We start from the raw sequence: 20,471 nt of genomic DNA, 5'->3' as shown, positions 1-20,471 counted from the left end.
TAATAATGTTTTCAATGAGTGACACGTCTAGACTGCCAACAGACCAGTTTAGCTCCCGGACTCTTTTACTACGGAGCCACGCTGCTGTAATATGTGCAGAATGTGGTTTGGCATTGTATTGCTCAAATAAGCAAGGCCTTCCCTGAAAAAGACATCATCTGGATGGCAGCATATGTTGCTCCAAAACCTCATTCAGTATATAAAATATCATTCAGTATAAATGGTACCTTCACAGATGTGCAAGTCCCTCCCAAACCATCACAAATGCTGGCCTTTAAACTGTGTGCTGATAACAAGCCAGATGGCCCCTCTTCTCTCATGGATGCCAGAGGATGCGACATTCATGATTTCCAAAAAGAATTTAAAACTTTGATTCATCAGACCACGGGACACTTTTCCACTTCCTGTCAGTCCATCTTAGGATGTGATTATTTCTAATATTTATATTTAATACTGTTTAAGTATATATTATATATAGAAAGATTAAACTGCACTATTAAACATTTCATTTGTGCCTAAAAGACAGCTGCAGTTTCATCAAAATGAACTTGCCAAACCTTTGTGTTCCTCTGGTGGAAATAAATTATGGGCGTGATTTTTTAGTTAGTTATATGTTTAAGAAGTTACATATTTCTCTGAGACATTCACTGAACCAAAATGATGTGGGTACATGATGTTACCCTGACATTTCCTCACCCTTAAACCTAGTGTGCAATTAGTGTAAGTAAACATTTGGATATACACAGGGAGGCTGACCTGGCAAGTCTAAAATGTACTGTTTCCACTGATTAACTCCTTAGTTGCTGTGCTAGTGTATCATTATCCTGGTGTAGCTAAGTGCCACATATAACACATCTGACATTCTAGTCTTACAGCTGTCTTTACTTCCATCACCATGACCCAGTCCCAGAGACCGCAATGCATGGCTACAATATGATTTTGAATCCTTGTTCTGGCTTTTGGCTGCGACACATGCTGGGAGGTTCTTGGTTTTTCTAATAAATAGAAACCATCCTGATGGTTCTCCAAATTAAGCAAACCAATGTGAATATTACCCATTAGATAGTTGCACAATTTGTTAGAGAGTACATAAAAGCTTGTAGATAAAAACAGCTATATGGTTCACCTAATACAGACATAAAAAACTCCAATTTAATATGATGTTCTGCATTTTAAACTTCTAATCAGTAAAGGCACCTCTCACTGTCCAAATACTTACAGACTGCACTACATACAAAAATACAACCACACATGAGCACAGACCACAACAAATCCACAATGAATCACATTTTAAAAAATTACTTTATTACTTTAAATTTATTGACCGTGAACAATCAGATGTGGATTTCATTTAAAAGGCAGAGAAATGACAATGCATTTATTTAATATTTTATGACAAATGTTCCAGGACCTGAGCCATGTGTCAGTACCTGGATCACAGCTTGGTGATGATTCACCCTGATTAATGACGCGCTTCTTCCAATTCCACTTCTCTGGCTTTATTTGTTTCCCACTAACAGGTGACAAGACGCATGAAATACGCTGCTTTCACACTTCACGAAGTAAAAAACGCAATGATTTAAGCCTTAAGCAACGAGAAGAAAAAGCTTTGACATGATTTTCAAGCAACTTGCAGAAAATCTTTTATAATCTAAACGTAGCAAAAGTGTGCTGTGCAAACTATCCAGAGTGGGGGCGGCATCTTACCAGCTATTCGGCTCACTCTCATAGAGTCCATTGACCAAGCTAGTGGTGCAGTGTTCGAGTCCCAGAGTAGTTTATATCACATGTAAAAAATATAGCTCTAGTAAAAATCAGCCTCCAGCTCTCACAAAGAAATCATTCTCTGTCAATCCCCATTTCTCACGAACAGGAATGAGGGACTACAGTGCCTGGTAAAACACAATGACGAAAGAAGAGAAAGAGAGAAGCTGTGCTGTAGTTAAAACTGTACATGATTCTTCAGAAGATACAAACATAGACAAAAAAAAAAAACAGTAATTTTCCATTCACTCGTGTTAGCCCTGCCTAAAGGAGCTGAAGATGGTGGTATGGTAAACAGTGTGATGGCATTGATCATCTTTGGAGTGCATGCTGCTGCTGTTGCACATCTACACCATCTATGAGAACACTTGGGATAGATGTGTAAAGACAAATTCTAGAGGCTCGTCTTTCACAGCCCTGAGCTCATCAAGCCCCCGCAGTGCAGGGTCTCACATAGATTTAAGGAGGGGTCGAGTGTCCTTCCAAGTAGTAAAGGGTCAAAAGTCTGAATGCATTAGATCTGTGGCTTCAGTCCTGTTTAGTCCACGAACGATTTATTCCTTTCTTTCACTGGCAGACCGGCTGAGATTGGCTCACATGAGGCAGCACTTGTTCTTGTGGTTGTGTGGGTCTTTAAAGCGCAGTCTCTGTTTAGGCCTGTATTTCTCTAGGTAGGTCAGCTGCTTGCTGTTGATAGCACCCCGGCGTTTTCTAATAAACACAACACAACATAATCAATCAAGTAATCAATCAGTATTCCAGTTTCTCCCTAAAAACCACCACTCATCATTTGTTTCTGTTGAAGTTTCTGAAAAAATTTATGCTTCAGTATTTCACTCTAATAAATAAATAAATAACAGACACATTAGTTTCACAGTAGCCTAAATCATTCACAGTAGTTACTGAATTATCCTAAAGGGGCTGTAATTTACATTTTTTCTTGTATTTTATTTTGTTCCCTGATAATCTCTTATTATGCTCATGTAGGTTTATGTACTAATAATTAATTTTTAGATGACTACTTTCTAATCTTTCTTTTTTCTTTAGAATCAAATAGGCTGTTATTACTGTACTTTTAAGATTGATATATGTACATGTACACCTCTGCTTTGATTGGCTATACTGTATTGTGCTCCATTCAAAATGCAGTCCAGGCTGAAACACTCCTTATATCTTAATCCTTAACACATCCTCTACAGACAGCAAACTTAAATATGATTTTTTTATCTGCAAATTTTACTGCACATTTGCTGATACATAAAAATATAAAAAAACGTGTCATAACATTTGCACATGCCACATTTTATGATTTATTTTCCCCAATACTGTAAGTTTGGTGATTAAACAGTAATTGTGCATTACATTGTGCACAAGTTTGTTCTCTGTAGAGGATGTGTACTTATTTTCATGTCAGAAATGTTTCACAATACCAACAAGTCATGTCAACTGACCAGAGGCACCCAAACGTTTGAATACAACTTTACTGAGTTTTTACTGAGGTTTTGGGGCTTAATTTTTATATATGGACTGTACAGACTGAGGAGTGAATGATACCCTTTTAAAACAACAATGTTTAGACAATGTTTAAATACAACATTAAACCCTTACTTCAGAAAAGCAAGGAAAATTAGATTGTTCATAATATGGGCCTTATAACTGAATAATAAGCTGGTGGTTTAAGGGTTAAACTTAACTATTAAAGTGTATGTATTATTATTATTATTATTTTTATTATTACATGCTCTGTATGGGATTGCTTAGTGTCTAGCGTGCACTTACTGTCTGATGAACTGGATGGCATCTTCATACTTCATTCCACTCTCTATCAGTGCCAGGGCCACCAGCACTGGAGCTCTGCAACACAGAAAAGCAATCGAATTCAGAGGAAACAGAGCAGCACAAACAAGCCTGCGTGTCCTGCTAAAGGGGCACAAAACAGTTCCAGGGAACGGGTTTCTCCTCATTCAGCCCAGCCTCTCAGAGCGAGGCTACCACCTAGCGCATGAGAAAAGAAGTTTTTCTACACTTGTACACAGCAGCCAGCAATGATGTAAGTGGACATACTGTAGCACGCCAAGAGAGAATTCATTCTCACTGCTAAACCTGTTTCTACAAGAAATTCTTACAGTCACAAAAGTGCTTAAAATCTGACACATATAATGACTCGATGAAATCTGGCTGTAGAGAATGATTATATTTTCAAGTGATTATAGCATTTGTTTTTTTTTTCCTGGAAATGTAGTTTCAAGATATTTTAGAATAATAAAATGATTCCACTTATAGAAATTTACTTCTGTCATTTGGTGCAGACCTCTAACAGCTTTGAAGTATCCAGTGAATACCAGCCAAAACCCTGCAGGCCTCCAAAAGATCAATAGCAAAACAAACTTGCCCGGGTAAAGCAAACATTGGCTCCCTGTCAAGATCGGCAGAGGGCTCCCACAGGGCCAGCAAACTACGTCAGAGAGGCTGGTGCCTCATCAGCCAAAGGGAGAAAGAGAGAGAGAAGACAGAGGACGAGTGACAAGTAGAGCTGCCTTTAACTTTCCAGCCCTGCAAAGACTCAACAGTGAGCAAGAGGCTGTCTGCTTTGACCATTCAAGCATTCTCACTTATCTACTGTCTGGGTGTGTTTTCACAAGCAGGTTACACGCAAGAACACAATGACCACACAATAGCCCGTATCTGCAAGTTCACAGAGCACATATTCAGAGGAGGCAATTAAAAGTGCTGCTTATCGAGCACTTCCTGTTTTGTCGTCGGACGTCAACCTTTGCGCCTCCAATAATAAACTGGGGTTAATATTGGATAAGTGACCCCCAGTAAACAGTTGATTTTGGCAAGGTTTAGTGAAGCTCAATGAATGAAGCTGACCTGATTCAGAGCAGGGTGGGCACTGAACAGGACTGAGGTCTGCTGTTCTGGGGTATTTGGGGTTAAACTGAAAAGTATATGATGAGAAAATGTCACAGTATAGCGGTCATCCAGAGTGGGAATGGAGCTCTGGATTCCCACAAGATAGCTCCTTATAGAAGTGCAGGCCAAGTGGCCACTAGCCTTGACCCATTTCAGAACGAAACCCTGTGTCTCAATTCAGGCACTAAGCACTACATTTTCACACTATACACTAGAGCTTTACTCAGGACTTAAATTTTGTTCAGAACCTAAATTTTCTGCCTGAGCCCAACCTGACCTGACACATAGCATCACGTTTTGAGTCCAAACCTGACCAGAGCGAGACACAAATCTGTCCAAGCCTGACCTGAACCACATCATGTTTTGAGTCTGGAATTTTCCAGGGTATAACTAAATTCTGTCCAAATCTCATCCATCACAGAAAAAAACATTTCAGGATATTGCCGGTTAGTGTTAGTAATAACAGTCATCATTAGAACGCAGATATATTTGACTGCACTAAACACTACTTTCCTGAATCGGTTTACTGTTTATACGTTTTCTTATGAGTGTGGGCCTGGTGGACCTTGGTGCTGAGTGGGTGACTCCAAAAAATGCTTTAAGGTAGTGAAAGTAATGAAGAGTGAAGTAAGGAGAAGAACTAAAGCAGTGGGAAAGCAGGATAAAGTCTGTTTAAAGTGGGAGGCGTGCTGAGGGAACATAAACGTGAAATCTGAACCTGACCTGAGCCGGACACATTTGAAAAATTATGTCCAAACCCAACTATATATTTCAAGCTCTGTTGTACACTATGTACTTCACTCTTTAGAGACTGGATTTTTGTAAGAAAGTATCATCTGAGATCAAACAAATGTATTGCACTACACTGAACTTATTAGTATCTCTTGACACTGAATTGCACCTGGGTTAGCAGTTAGCTAACATTAGCAAGCTAAAGATAGCTGTATCATAACTTTAGCATTACAACAAATCACAATATTACAACATTTTGAAATTCTTTGCAGCGTGTAAGGGACATACATCTAACTCATATTTACAATTACACATTTTGGAGGCTTCCTGATGGCTCCACCTCTTCTGGTACATATGACAGACTGCAACCACTGAGTACAAACAGTGCACAACAATTTTTCAGTGGTTCTAGTATGTCTTCTGGCCATAAACAGTACACTCTCTCATTTCTCATTGTGAATATACTATTTAAAATAAATGTGGCTGGTACTCTATTTGAGTCACAGGAAGAGATTTAAAGCTTGAGTTGTATACCTACCCACAATGCATCAAACCAATGTTGTTGTTTGTGATTATGTGTTTCAGAACATTCTTTCTTTCATAAGATAGGGCTTAATTTTGTCTCAAGTCAGCTTCAGAATGTTCTGGTTTGCTGCGCTGGTCAGGGTGGCTTGTAAATTCTTCCATACAAAGAAAGATCTGCTCCGCTGGTTTCACTCACCGTCCCAGTCCTGCCACACAGTGAACAGCTACACAGCTGCCTGGATCCTCACAAAACTTATTCTTCAGGAGAGAAAGCCAGTCCTCCACAATCTTAGTGGGTGGAGGGGCTCCATCATCAAACGGCCAGTCCTGCGGTGCAAGAAAAACAGAGAGCAAAAAACAGGGGATACTGTTACTCAAATATCAATAATTACATGGGTTTGGCAGCTGTATTATCTGAATATGAATGTATGTACATCAGCACGTCAAATAGATCATAAGATAAACAGAATCTGGGCAAGCGACATGAATTAGGCAGTATGAGGGAAGGGCATCAGGGACATGTGATCTGAGTAATTTTGATGCTTAACTAAATGTGAGCGTTAAAGAAAAAACTAATAGGAAACTTTTCCATAAGCCCCGACTTTTTGAGTTGAAGTAAAATAGTATTGTCGCCCGCTGATACTAGTTTTGTAAACTGGTTGTATTTCAGTTATTCAGCAGACACACGTGAGCATGCAGGCAAAAGCCTTTTTACTCTCATCCGCACGCAAAATGGCTGGGATATGAACATACGCTATGCAATTCAGGGTTTCTACCAGGATAAATAAACATTAAGCATCCTCAGCTCTTCATTTTGTTCTAGTTGTGCAAAGTAGCTTACTTTCTTTGGTGGCAGAGAAACAAAAGAAAACCAAAAATATTTTTTTTTAGGCTGTCCATTTTGTTTTCAACCAAAACCACCTGAAAACATATGTTGTACTTACAACTTCTGAACTAAAATTTTTGGTTTTCACTTGGAAGGAAAAAAGCCAATGTGGATCAGTGTACCACAAAATTATTTTCCCGCTGTAATTAAACTTTCCTCCACTCACTGGTCCAGGTAAGTAATATACAGGAATAACTGAAAAAATGAACGTTCTACTAAAGCTTTAGTGAACGTCAACATAACCTTGTTTCAGGCCACATTTAGTTCTTACTCATCATACACCAACACTCTAATCTGGTATGTTAGTCTATTAAATTATTAATAATGCATAACTTACACACCAGGGTAGTGCTGCTTTCTGCTAGATGTGACCTTTCTTTATGACACTTCATGAAATCATGTAATGAATATCTGAATAGCAATTTTCCAATAGTGGAATTGTTAGCCAATTATTTGATTACCTGTGCACATCCCTAAGGGCATGCCCAAAGCAAGGAGAGATAAGTCCATCGTTATCCACGGTCACAGCCTGTTCTGTGGGAACATGTTATCTGCAGACGTGGGCACTATCTAACTGAGCAGTCTCTCTACTGAAGCTGAATCACACCAACCAGTGAAAAGTCTTTGATGACTCCAGTGTGATTCTCACAAGCTCTGCCATTGCAAACACAGTATGTACTGAACTCTCCGTTCATGTACTGAACCATCCCACTGCCTCTCACACTTCAGCACCAGTAGGAACAAGGACACCATAGTGTTCAGCACAAACTGAAAATCCCCACGGCTAAAAAAGCAATACTTCACAGGCAAAACGAACAGGGAAATCAATCATTCTCAGATCTGTGAGGTAGTTCTGAGCTCAATAATTATTGCAAAATCCATTATAATAAGTCTACATACAGTATATATTTCTTTACAAAACAAATGCACTTCGGTGTCATTGCAAGGAGACCTGCTGGGTTGTTGCCTGAATGCAAGAGCAACAGAACATCATAGTGCTTATATTGCATGAGCTGTTAAAAAAATTAAAGCATGTTAACCATCCTTCCTCTGAAAAAGCTGCTTTTACTTTGTGTCAAATACAGGGGAAAAAGCAAACTCCTTGTAGTATATTAGCTAGCACGTTGCTTGTAGCTGGCATATTACATCTGTTTTGGTACTCTTTTGAGATGATTAAACTAGTTAACCTAAATTAAATGAGTTAACCTAAAAATACCCCAAATTCAAGGGACACCAAAAATGTGATCATGCTCTGTTCCCATTTTAAATATAACTACAAATGATGATCAATCAAATGTTTGTAACTGTTCAGAAGGACTGTTCAATAGTCATTTTGGACATCCATTACAATGGATGTTGGCACTGAGGAGCAGCACTGTCCCAGTATTAAATATAGCTAATAGTTATAACAGGAGGGTTAAAAAGAAAACCCGAAAACAATCTGAACATACAATGTATTTTGCACTTTAAAAATTGGCTTACAAGAGAATGTGAAGCTTTAAAACATTACATATTTAGTGGCACAACCTTTGACACACATATTACAGTTATTCACAAAGAGGTATTTAAAGACAGATATGTGTTTGTTTATGCTGTGTGTCTGTGTTTGTGCGCACATGCATGTCTGCTATGTGCAGGGTGGAAACATTAAAATATTAACATTGACATTTAAACACAAGAGACATATTCAGGCACTGCGTATTACTGCTTCACCAAAAAACGCATCATATAGGGACACCACTGTGTCATACAGAACTTTGAATTTTGTGTATCATCCCTAATAAAACCCCCATTTTTTTCTACAGTGATGCTTCCAAAAGCATGGCAAGTTAACTTTCCCCGTCACCCCAGATCTATATCTTCCAGCAGTACATCACTTTTACTTCTGTTATCATTTTTAGCCAGACAGCTTTTATGTTTAAGATTTCTGGTTCAAAATACAATTTCTTATGAATGATACATGGGTACATGTAAACGAGTCAATGTAACCAATTACCAGATACTACCTACTCTGATCTTGGGTTAAATATAACAGTCAAATCCAGTCAAATCCGGTAAGAGGTTAACATCCCCCTCCCCTCATCTGTCCAGTGCAAGCTTTTAATTCCAAGAGGCCAAGTTGTGAGCACTGTACGCTCCAGGAAAGCAGTCCTGTCTCCACTCCCAACCCTGCAGGCTAATTGTGGCAAACGCCTTGGCATTTTCCCTGAATCGCATACCTGCTATTTCTCCAGCAACTTGACTCTCCTGTTACGAGAGAGGGCGAAGTCTTAGGCACCTGTTTCCCATCAACAAACGCTTCCATTTTCAAACACTCAGAGCCTCACAGTCGCACGTCCCCTTACATTCATTTTTTTTTTTTAACTTGAACTGAGAGGAATGCAATGACTGCAGGATGTGATCGGATAGCGAGATGTTAATTCCAAGTCCATGTCATAGCTGTAGTAATAATTAGAATATAACTTACTGAGGGTGGGAGGGCTGAGAAACCACAGTGTGTTTCCATGTCCACTGCACTTTCACTCTTCATCATTAATGGTCTATAACTATTTTTGTCTTCACACAGAGAGATAAACTTCAGCATATCTTTCCTGGCAACACACTATTTACTGAAGTTTGCTGTAGTGTTTCCTAGTCTCCAGTACCTGCCTGCAAATAGCAGTTGGCAGCGCATCAGACACAAATCCACAGATCAGAGAGCTATTCTGAGAACACTATACCTCTTGTTGAACCGACACAGTCAGTATGCTAACACCTCTCATTCCAGCTAACAGTTCAGGCACGACTGCAAAACATTGAAGCTCTGTTCCAGTTTAACAGTGAGCACAATGATGCATGCAATGCATCTGGAGTCCACCAAAATTAGGACGAAATCCCAAGCATTTCTAGCAGGTTTGTTTTCCTCTACAAAGCTGTGAGCTCTTTACCTCTAAGAGCCAGAAAGCTCATCAGTGTTTTATACTAATGACTGATAGAGACATGAAGTCTTTTATCAAGACCACTTGCATGACACTTTCTGCTGATAAAAGAAAGACTCCAGCACGTAGTGAATGCTCTGGACCAAAGCTACACAATCATTTGATGTAGTGAAGCTCTACAGATGACACAAAGTGTCCTTTGTAATAAAAGCCTTTTTTTCTGTTGATGTCTTGGCTAATATAGCATTTAACAAGACTATGACTACAGAAACGTTAAAGAAGCTCCAGACCAATGTTGCCTAAATGTTTTTGTCCAGCGTTTCTTGAAGCACAGATAGTCCTTAATAGGAAAAGGTTTTTCAGGGTCCCTACAAAGAGTTCTCTCTAGATTTAGTGTCCCCCTAATGGCTCTGAGGAGGAGGCTGTATTACATAACTGTCTGCTGTGTTGTGTGTCTCATATGTGCTTTTTTCTTTTTTTTTCTTTAAACAAGGGTTACAGTAAAGCCTGGGATACAGCCAAACTCAGAAAATCCATCCAGAATCAAGTTAAACAGCAGTCAGGGAATTCTCAGCTAAGTGGGAGGGGGGCAGGGAGAGACAGAGGGAGAGAGAGAGAGAGACAGAGACAGAGAGAGAGACAGAGAGAGAGAGAGAGAGAGAGAGAGAGAGAGAGAGAGAGAGAGACAGAGAGAGAGACAGAGACAGAGAGAGAGACAGAGAGAGAGAGAGAGAGAGAGAGAGAGAGAGAGAGAGAGACAGAGTGAGAGAGAGACAGAGTGAGAGAGAGAGAGAAGAAAGAAAGAAAGAAAGAAAGAAAGAAGAGGGACAAAGAAGAGAAAAAAGAAACAGTGACATATTAAGAAAAGAGAGAGAGAGATAGAGATTGATTGATTCTGATGTTGGTGGTGAATGTCCTTTCTGAACAGCTACCACACGGAGTCAAAAATATCAAGGACTATTCCAGTCTCGAGTGTGGGAGTGTGGGTATGTTATGATAACTATGCTTAACATCTCCACTTAAAATCACAAACTCAAAGTCTCTAATGAGAGCAAACCGAAAATTAAACGTTCCCATTTATCTAACTAACAAAAGCTCAGTTCAGTTTATTCTGAACTTACAGGGGGAAAATGTGTGCAATTCCAAATGGGTTAATAACACTGAAATGACAATAACCAACTACAATACTCTACAGCTAATGAGTTCAAAGCTAAACTCCTGGGTGCAGCAAGTATTTGTTGGAGGTGACTGATAACAGAACACTCACCATGACAGTGATTCCATCCTTCTCCAGTGGGGTCTTGTCATAGGTGATTTCACACACTCGCACCACTGTAGTTGCGCCGTATTTCTTCAAATCCTACAAAAACAACACTTCATACATATATTGCAGATCACTAGGTTAAATTCCTAAATATTCTCTAAAAGAACTTTCTCTGCTCTATCAGTGAGAAAATGGGCAGCTATACTGCCAGTTGTGCAAGTTATTCATTTTTCAGGAAAAAAATTCTGAGGAGATTAGATATAAGATAATCCACTTGCATTAGAAAGGGGAATGTATCAAGAAAAGGCTGGAGTTCAAAAAATATATAAAATATATAGAGAAAACGGACTCCTAACAACCACGGAAAATAGGAAGAAAATGTATTTTACTATTATTAAATATATGTAGTTGCAGAAACTTCTGTGTAAGTTTCTGTTAAACATATACCAACCAATTCATTAAACCTACCTCCCTGCATCTATTTTATCAGCTCCACTTAAGCTCCAGGTGCACTTTGTAGTTCTACAATTGCAGACTGCAGTCTTTCTGTTTACTTTGTATGCATATCCTTTTACATTGATGTGGTGGTGGTGTGTTAATGGGTGTTGCACTGGTACAAGTGGATCAGACACAGCAGTGCTGCTGGAGTTCGAAACAACACTCACTGTCCACTCTGTTAGACTCTCCTACCTTTTTGGTCCACCTTGTAGATGTAAAATTAGAAATGATAGCTCATGTGTTGCTGCATAGTTTGTTAGTCACCCTTCATCCATCATCATCCTTCACCACTGGTCACAGGACACTGTTTGCTGGATATTTGTGGTTGGTGGGCTATTCTCAGACCAGCAGTGATACTGAGGTGTTTAAAAACTCCAGCAGCACTGCTGTGTCTGATCCACTCATACCAGCGCAACACACACTAATACACCACCACCGTGTCAGTGTCACTGCAGTGCTGAGAATGATCCACCACCCAAATAATACCTGCTCTGTGGTGGTCCTGTGGAGGTCCTGACCGTTAAGGAACAGGGTGAAAGGGGGCTAACAAATTATGCAGAGAAAGAGATGGACTACGGTCTGTAATTGTAGAACTATAAAGTGTACCTGCTGCATACGGTGAGTGGAGCTAATAAACTGAACAATGAGTGTATATGCAAGGAGGTGTTCTTAATAAAGTACACCTCAGTGTCTGCTTTCTGCTTTTTTCCCTGATGCTGAAAAACAAATAACTTAATAGCCGTTTCTCTGTCTTTTGCACAGTACTCTATGTGCAAATGTACTAGCAGATCACATCGTTGGGGTCATACGAGAGAATAGTTTTCTCACCTCAATGAAGGTGCTCAGAGTCGCATTGGTTGGGTTGTGTGTGATCAGGAAGCGCATGTTCTTGTAGCAGACCTCAACAGGGGCCGGGCGATTCATCCTGGCCATGCCCAAGAGCCAGCCACACTGTGGGCTGGGCCAGTGTCGTCCAGGTAAATAAACTACGACTATTTCTACACTATCCGCCTCACCAACAGAGATTCAGTAGCTGTACTCTCACAGTGCAAGGCCTCTGGAGGTTGCTGTCTCTCCTGCTATCTCTCAGTAGAAATGCAAACAGTTGCCTGAATCTCTGGGATGCTGTAGTCCGTAAGATTCACACATGGGCTGACGCTAGTCAGGTGGGGCACAGTCCGATAGCCCTGGGCCTCAATGCTCGCTAACCCATCTGGTGTGGGGACGGGTCTTTAGTCAGTAGGACTAGTGTGAAGATGGAAGGAAGGGTGGTCCTCTGGGCATTCAGCAGTCAGACACAGACATAACCACCTGAGCTCAGACGTCACAATGTTGGGCGTGGCAGTAGTCACCGCTGCCCTGCAAGAACTCCATCAACAAAAGGGGGGCTGAGGAACAGAGCTGCAGGGAGAGAGAAAAAGAGAGAGGGAAGACCTTGTTATTGATGGACATAGACACCCCCTGATGACACGCTTATGCATACCACAATTCAGAGAAATGGTAATTTTCTGTTTTAACAGAATTGTAAAAAGATGAAACTTGAAAGGCTGAGAAACAGTCAACATTACCTCAACAGCTTTTGCTATAGTGGCTACAAATCAAACAAATATGTTTATTTTTATATAGACACACAAGAATGAATAGATATTTTGTTTTTAATTTTTGTTTAGATATTAAAAAAATGTTTGTTGTGACAGTAGCAATTACTGCCTCACACATTTAAAACACAATACTGGTTATGGGTATGCTTGTAGTTCAGGATGAAGACGTATTTGAGCTGTGCACGTGTTTTGTAATTGGTCATCTAGCCATAATTCATTTGACCTTACTTGCCAACTACTTACCCATCAACAACTTCAACTTATTTTATTGTATTTTACTGTTGATAATTACCTTGTTAGAGCATTTTATGGGTTTCACAACTTCCAGGTCAAAACTGACTCTTATGTTACAAATGAAACCAAAAAAGTTTCACTTATTTTTCCTGAAGATCTTTTGGGCCCTGGGGTCAATCTGATTATACCTTAAGGTGCCATTCCACCCCAAGTTTCAGAGGGGGGTGAGAACTATGCTATTTAGGCATTTTTTTACATGAACTCCTCTCTTTCAGCATTTTGCTGCACATCAGTTTCCTCATCTAAAGATATTTCCTCATGCTCTGAACTGAATTCAGCATTGTCTTCTGCCTCAGATGCCTCTTTATCTATTTCACTATCAGCACCTCGTAAATCATGGCCATCTTCTTGACCAATGATTTCATAGGCTGTGAACCTGCAGCACACTGAAATACGCAGAGAAAAATGTGGGCTCTGTCCTGCAGAGGACCCTTGTTTCACCCCTCCCCTGCTAGGTCTGGATTTTATTTTTCAGCAAGAATTATTTAAGTTCTATGGACAGTGTGCGCGTGTCTGTGTGTGTTTGAGTACACTTGCATGAAAGGCAAACATGAGAAGTGTGTGTGTGAGTGTGTGTGCGTGAGAGAGAAAGAGATAGACAGACAGAGTGAGAGTGAAAGAGAGAGTGTGTATGAGAGCATGTTGTATGTGTGTCTGTGCGCAAAATCTTACAGGTTATTATCATAAACATGATCTGCACTCTGTATCACCCCAGATAGGTCTGGATTTTACTTTTCCACGAAATATTCGGTTTTGTGTCAGTGTGTGTGAAAGAGAAACACTGCACACACAAAAGGAGAAATGAACTCGGTGTGTGTGTGGTGTGTGTGTGTGTAAAATCTTACAAATTGTAATAAACTTCATCTGTTTGTGACCCTGAACAGTATCTCTGTACCCAAATGGTGTACAGACTTTGTAAAAACATCAAATTGGTCTTCATTTTTACATGTTCATATCATCACTGCTAAACAAAGTAATCTCGTTTATGAAAAAAATATAAAGTGTAATGACATTTTAGAGACATTGAAACCCGAAAAGGGTCAATTTTGACCCAGAACAAAATAGGAGGATTAAGGTACTCATCCCCCCACATTCACTGGGCTTCTAACGGTTTGTACCAGCAATGATGTGATGTGATTCTGTCATTGCAGCTTTTAATGACGTGTTTACCACGGAAACTACACGTAAAATACAATTTATCGTGCACACCTAACCTGTAGAAGACACCAAGTCTCCAGTGCTACTGCTTAGGTGTAGATTTAGCTACCAATCTCCACTGGTTATTTTTCATTAATAAAACATGTTTTGAAAGGTATTCCTTAGTGTGATGTCAAGTTTTTGTGCAACCAGTGCTGTCACCTAAAAGCCACGACTCTACATAGATTTCAGCCAAAATCCATTTTTTTGCTTTAAGGTCAAGGTGTGAAATACAGGGGGTTCTGGGAGGTCTGTAACCTTATAATTAACCTCTTGGACCCCAAGAATGTCTCAAAATCAAAATTCTGGGGGGGGGCATAATAAACTTATATCATGCTGCCCATTACAGTAAAATAGATGCTTAAATACAGATTCAAGGAAAGGTCACTGTTCAGCCTGCGTCATCCACAATCGGTAAACTTGTGTCTTTAATATTCTTAACTAACTAAAGATGCAGCAGTGGTCTGCCTCAGGGTGGTGCTGTAGCAAACTGGTTCACCAAGTTGGTACTTCATAGCCTACAACTGTAACCATGCCCGGTAACTATACCTCTGCAAAACCCAATTTCCCAAGAGACTGGTGGGAAGAGTGAAAGTTTACTCGTTTCTCAAACTGCAGACAAAAGAGGAGACGGATAGATCTAAAAAAGAGCACTACCAAAAAAGAACTGTTAAACTAAACATTTTGTTGCCATTGAAGCTAGCATAAGTGCTATGGCGAGTGAGTTAGCAGCTAGCCAATGCTGGAGTATCAGCCATCACGGGACCCCCTGAATACCAAGGAGTATTTTGCACACGTCTTAGGTTAACCGTATATCAGTTCATTAAATCTTACGGATACTCAAATATGAATATTTGTCAGAACGCACATCTCTAGTGTGAACTGCAAAATAACTTGCGCAAAGAGAAACTCAACCCCTTTTCACAGCAGCCATAAAATGCAATTTCTGCCTGTTGTAAAAAGTCCTTCGGTTTTTGCATTATGCATTGAAGGAGTACATTTTGATGGTAATTTGTCTGATTTAAAAAAACAGAAGAAAACTGGATTTTCATCTTCGTAGGTGAACAAGCATGTCAACAATAATAAAAGTGCTTATTGTGTTGTACACAGCTTTTATAATTCTTTGATATAAAGAAAGCCGCTGTCATGCCGTCCGTTTTATCTCAGCACAGTTGTCATTGTGGAGAGGTGTGAACTGTTTTCACAGCAGGGGGTTCTCACTCCTTCCCTTTCACCTCTCATTGCTCACTAGCAGCTCAATACAGGGTCAGAACATTTCACAAACAGCGAGCCAACAGTGTCTTAGTTAATTTGGTAACAGAGATAGAGGAAAAAATATTTTATTTGATTATACTAGTTAGAAATACTAGTTACATCTGTGTCAATTTCCATTCCTCCTGTGGAATGGCCCCTAAAGGGCCTGCAAAATGTCTAAATTATACTTCGGGGCATACACGTGACATCCTTCTACCACTGACACAACTAGATATGACACAAGGACTAAGTATGCACCAGGTACAAAGTCAGGAAGCAGGGACAACACTAGCAGTCTATAGAAAAGCAGTGCTCACCTGCGCCAGCTTCTGAAACACGAGGCACTATGGACTCAAACCTACAAACAAGGGCCAACTCAAGTCATGAACATCCCACACCTTTTTGGATATTTACCATGTGTAGAGAAATAACTAAACAAAAGCATGAGCAAAGACCCTCTCTGGGCATTTCTGCGTTACTCCTCTAACACAAGCATGTGTTTCCTCTGGCTTGGGCGGCACTTACCTCGACGCTTGCCGCGCGCCGTGCAGGGTTCAGCCCGGGACTGAGGTGAGAAAAGCAGAAAGGACACTGATAACTGTCTCTGCTCCGAAGCAGCTGAATCTGCCCTGGCTGGCCATATGACACTGACAGAGCACACTGCTAATGTCACAAACAAATGCACTCTTAATGCTCTTAGGCGAAGTGGAAACCCGCCCCCTGCATGTCTCTCTCTCTCTCTCTCTCTCTCTCTCTCCCTCTCCCTCTCTCCCTCTCTCTCTCTCTCTCTCTCTCTCTCTCTCTCTCTCTCTCTCTCTACAAAAATAGCATGGCCAATAAACCTAGGTAGTTGCACTGCAGCTGTAGAATATAGGCTACATGTCGGCCGTGACAGTGAGTTTAGCCAAGTGAACCTGGTGTCTCTATAGGTTCTTTTTTAGGAGAAGTACTAGAAAGAGCCAAAGCTGTTGGACAAACGTGCACAATACTGTTCTGCAGTCAAGGTCACAGTAGTGCTGACTAATATTGATAAAATTAAATATCACAATAGTTTCCAAGTACATTTTGGTATTACAATATCTGTGAAAAAAAAAACTAGAGTTAATAAAAGACTGGGAACAATCATGCAAGACCTGGTAGACCATTAAAACGGTCACCATCAGATAAACAGCACCTAAAGCTCTTCTCTTTGAAACACATGAGAACAACTAAGCTCCACTCCTGCTTTGGATCTGAAAAAAATGTGAGAAGACAACTTGTACTCTGAGCCTGAAAGGATGTGTAGCTGTTAAGAAGCTGTTACTGAAAAAAAAAAAAAATCACTCAGCCAGTCTCCTGAAAAGAATGGAAGTTGTAATACAGGGTGGATCCACTAAATATTGAAAATTCTCTATTATAATAATTGTGTAATTTTCTATGTTTTCTGCTTTTTCCTGACGCTGAAAAAAAATAATTTGTACTTAATGGCCTTTTTTGACTGGAAATTAAATAAAGGGTGGTTTCTGACTTTTTCACAGTGCTCTAGCTTGTTTTGATTGGAATGTTTTCCTCTCTTAAAATTACACCAAAGGGAGCCTTACAGAGTATTCTAAATGTAACCAGAGAGTAAACAGATTTCCAGAAGGGAAGCTTTTAGTTCTTATGTATTTTTAACTGTTCCTTCAAAACAGACTGAAGCATGCAGCAAATGACATACACTGCAGTCAACCAAGTTACAGTTATCTATCCAATACCACTACTACTAAAAATAAATGTTGTTCGACAACAATACCACTATAGAGGACATGCCACCTAGGGTTAGGCCATGGTATGAACCAGGGCTGAAAGATTAATCGTTTATATTGAAACTGCAATTTTCAAAACGCAGAAGCTTCAATTTTTATTATTGTCTTACAGTCTATTATCAACAACATTGATAAGAAGTTTTAAGCAGGGAAATTTTAGCTAATAACATGGAGCTTGTGAACTGCTGTGAAATTACAAACACAAATAACTGACAGGCTGGCACACTGTGATAAGATTTCAAGTCTCAAGCCAGAAAAGTATACATTGATCTTCTTAGCCAAAAAAAAAATCCCATACCTCAGTTTATACCTCAGTTATAAACAGTTGCATTTTAAATTGTAATCACAATATTGGCCAGAAAAATTGCATTTAGACATTTTGCCAAAATCGTTCAGCCCTAGTATGAACCTTAATTAACCCAATATTATGTCCATTTCCCAAACAATTCATAGTACATTATCATGTTTTTCCTAGCTGCATGTAATGAGCCTAATGAGTTCAAAGAGACAAAGTGAGAACAAAGGAGAGGACAGCCTGTATATCATAATGCCAACCATCAGTCAAGACTAAGTACTCTTCTGTACATCAGACTAAAGAGGCTTTTGCCTTTTGGCTGTGGAATGTGAAGAGAAATGGGAGCAAGACAATGAAAAAATAAAGAAATAAAGACATTCGTAATATTTCTACATCAAGCAAATGACCTGCTGGTAGGGAACACATTTGCAAAAAAACTGGGCCTTTCCTAAGCTAATAAATGCCAAACTTTTCAATATCTTTCCCCTAAGAGCTTCAGAAAAGCTTTAACATGTTTGTATCCAGGCAAGATAGAGGAAAACAATATAGTATAAACATCAGATTTGAAAAGGCATTGAACTAACTGGCAATCTAGCAAAGACAAAGGGCAGCACGGCACAACGTCAACAGCAAACAAAGAGGTAGGTTATTAAAGGGTCAGGCAAAAATGAATTTCCCTCACTTTCTTAGAATAAAAGAATAAAACTAAATGAAATCAAGCTGTTTTGAATGAATTCTATTTGCAATGTCATGAAGACCAACACATGTACATTAACTGCCTATACAGCGGTTTAGCTCCGCCTCATTCACACTGAAGTTATAAGGAGCCCAGACTGTTTTTGAATTGACCACAATTCAGGGCAGACTTTGAGAACAGAGGTCATTTACATACAGTAGTCTTAACGGCACATGAAGAAAAAGAGGCTGTTTACCAATCTAGGATAAAAATAAGCTGCACAAAAAATTAAGATATGGCCCTTTAAGGACAGATCAGCATAATGAATACTATGTGATATGTGAAGTATTCCAAAACATAAAACACAGTTATTCTGTAACACAGACATATTTAATTCCTGAGGACCACAGCACTACACACTTTAGCAATATCCATGGAGTAATAAATCTTATTTAACTCATCCCTTCAGATTAAGGCATTTTAGAAGAGATAAATCAGTGAACTGGGCAGGCATGTGTCCCCATGCTGTAACACCTCCACTGAAAGCAAAACAAGCTTTCGTAACCCCAACCCTAGTCTCAATTCCTGCTGGCTTGAGTTTCATAAGGATGTCTGTATGAGCTCGCTACAGATGTTAGCAGAGTGACCGACCAGTTGTCTCCACCACAAAACACTGGAAAAGGGCCTGATGGACAGCACTAGCCCCAGCTTTACCACAATATTGCAATTATATCATTTGCTAGAATTCAACATGTAACTTGTATTTATAAAACACACCCCGTTCTCCTGCAACGTGTGGGCTGATTCCAGTTTAGTTGTGCAATAGCACAACAAATCCAGGCTGCATGGTCACCTAGGAGTTGAAGTCTCCTCAGCAAGAGCTTAACGCATCTTGTGCGTAATCCATTTACACAATGCTGAGGAGGGGGGTTCAGAGGAGAGGGAGTTATCAGCTGTAGACTGGATGAGAAAGATAATCAACTTTCTGAAGGGACACTAATCCGACTCTTTACTGCTAATTTTTCCTGACTGATATGTTTGTTCTGTATTTTAATGTCTTTATTTCAAACATGTGTCTAGGTTATGATAACTAACCAGGACAACCAGTCAATAGGTATAGTAGACACAGTAATCACAGTAGGCTCTCTGACACACCTGTTAGCTACCAGAGACCTTGTTTGTGAATCGCTTCTGATTTAAACCAGTCAGGCTGATAAGCCTGGCTTGTTTGTAAACAGGTTTACACAAAAGGCTTCCTGTGACGCTTTTCCCAGAAGTCCTGGCTGGGCTTCAAACAAACCCATTAATTGGATGCCAGTGACATCATAAAGTGCAGTGGGTACAAGTGATCAAAGAGAAAACAACGAAACTGCGCAAGTCATTCAAAGCTGGCATAATAAACACACAAAATGGGGAGATGCTTAGTCTTGCCACCAGCGTTGAGCCTTTGGCTTCTGAACAAACCACTTTCCTCAGAACAAGACACAAACCCTGGCATTTAAGAATCCGATAAAACAACTTTGAAAAACATAACTCTAGGGGTGTCAGGATATACATTTTTAAATGGGGGTTGTGAGATATTACATGCTGCGGATCAATTACAGGAGGCTGCATCTACAAGGTGGGACTATTGCAATGTTAGTTGTTTAAAACTTACAAGAAACTAAACTGTACTTGAGTTGCATTCTGTAAACCATCCTCAGTCTCAGTCACAACAGTTGTAGGAAGATTGCTTATTGAAAGAGGTTTCAAGAAACAGCCAATCAAAATATCAAAATGCCAATAACACATCTTTGAAACAACATACATTAAAACAATTGATTTCAATGGACTTAAGGTTGGTAGTTTTTCCATTTCCTAAGCAGCG

The 20,471-nt window shown here is 39.8% G+C and overlaps 1 protein-coding gene across 3 annotated transcripts in view; it reads right to left on the bottom strand.

The window, feature by feature from the left end:
- Positions 1-1,283: 1,283 nt before the first annotated feature.
- The window catches only part of ptp4a3b (protein tyrosine phosphatase 4A3b), a 38,983-nt gene continuing 19,795 nt past the window's right edge, over positions 1,284-20,471 (bottom strand). Inside the window, exons 1-6 of one of the 3 annotated variants that reach the window (XM_036583732.1) lie at positions 16,375-16,569; positions 12,332-12,904; positions 11,009-11,101; positions 6,134-6,264; positions 3,544-3,618; positions 1,284-2,475 (exon numbers count right to left, since the gene is read on the bottom strand). In XM_036583732.1, coding sequence (XP_036439625.1) covers positions 2,358-2,475; positions 3,544-3,618; positions 6,134-6,264; positions 11,009-11,101; positions 12,332-12,436 — 522 coding nt within the window. In that variant the 5' untranslated portion in view covers positions 12,437-12,904; positions 16,375-16,569 and the 3' untranslated portion in view covers positions 1,284-2,357. Of the gene's footprint in view, positions 2,476-3,543; positions 3,619-6,133; positions 6,265-11,008; positions 11,102-12,331; positions 12,905-16,166; positions 16,186-16,374; positions 16,570-20,471 lie in introns of those variants that run through there. The other 2 variants (XM_036583741.1, XM_036583724.1) reach the window with 2 other exon arrangements.

The sequence above is a fragment of the Colossoma macropomum genome, unplaced genomic scaffold (assembly GCF_904425465.1).
Source record: "Colossoma macropomum unplaced genomic scaffold, Colossoma_macropomum, whole genome shotgun sequence".
NCBI classification, from domain to species: domain Eukaryota; kingdom Metazoa; phylum Chordata; class Actinopteri; order Characiformes; family Serrasalmidae; genus Colossoma; species Colossoma macropomum.
This window is presented reverse-complemented; position numbering and strand designations above follow the sequence as displayed.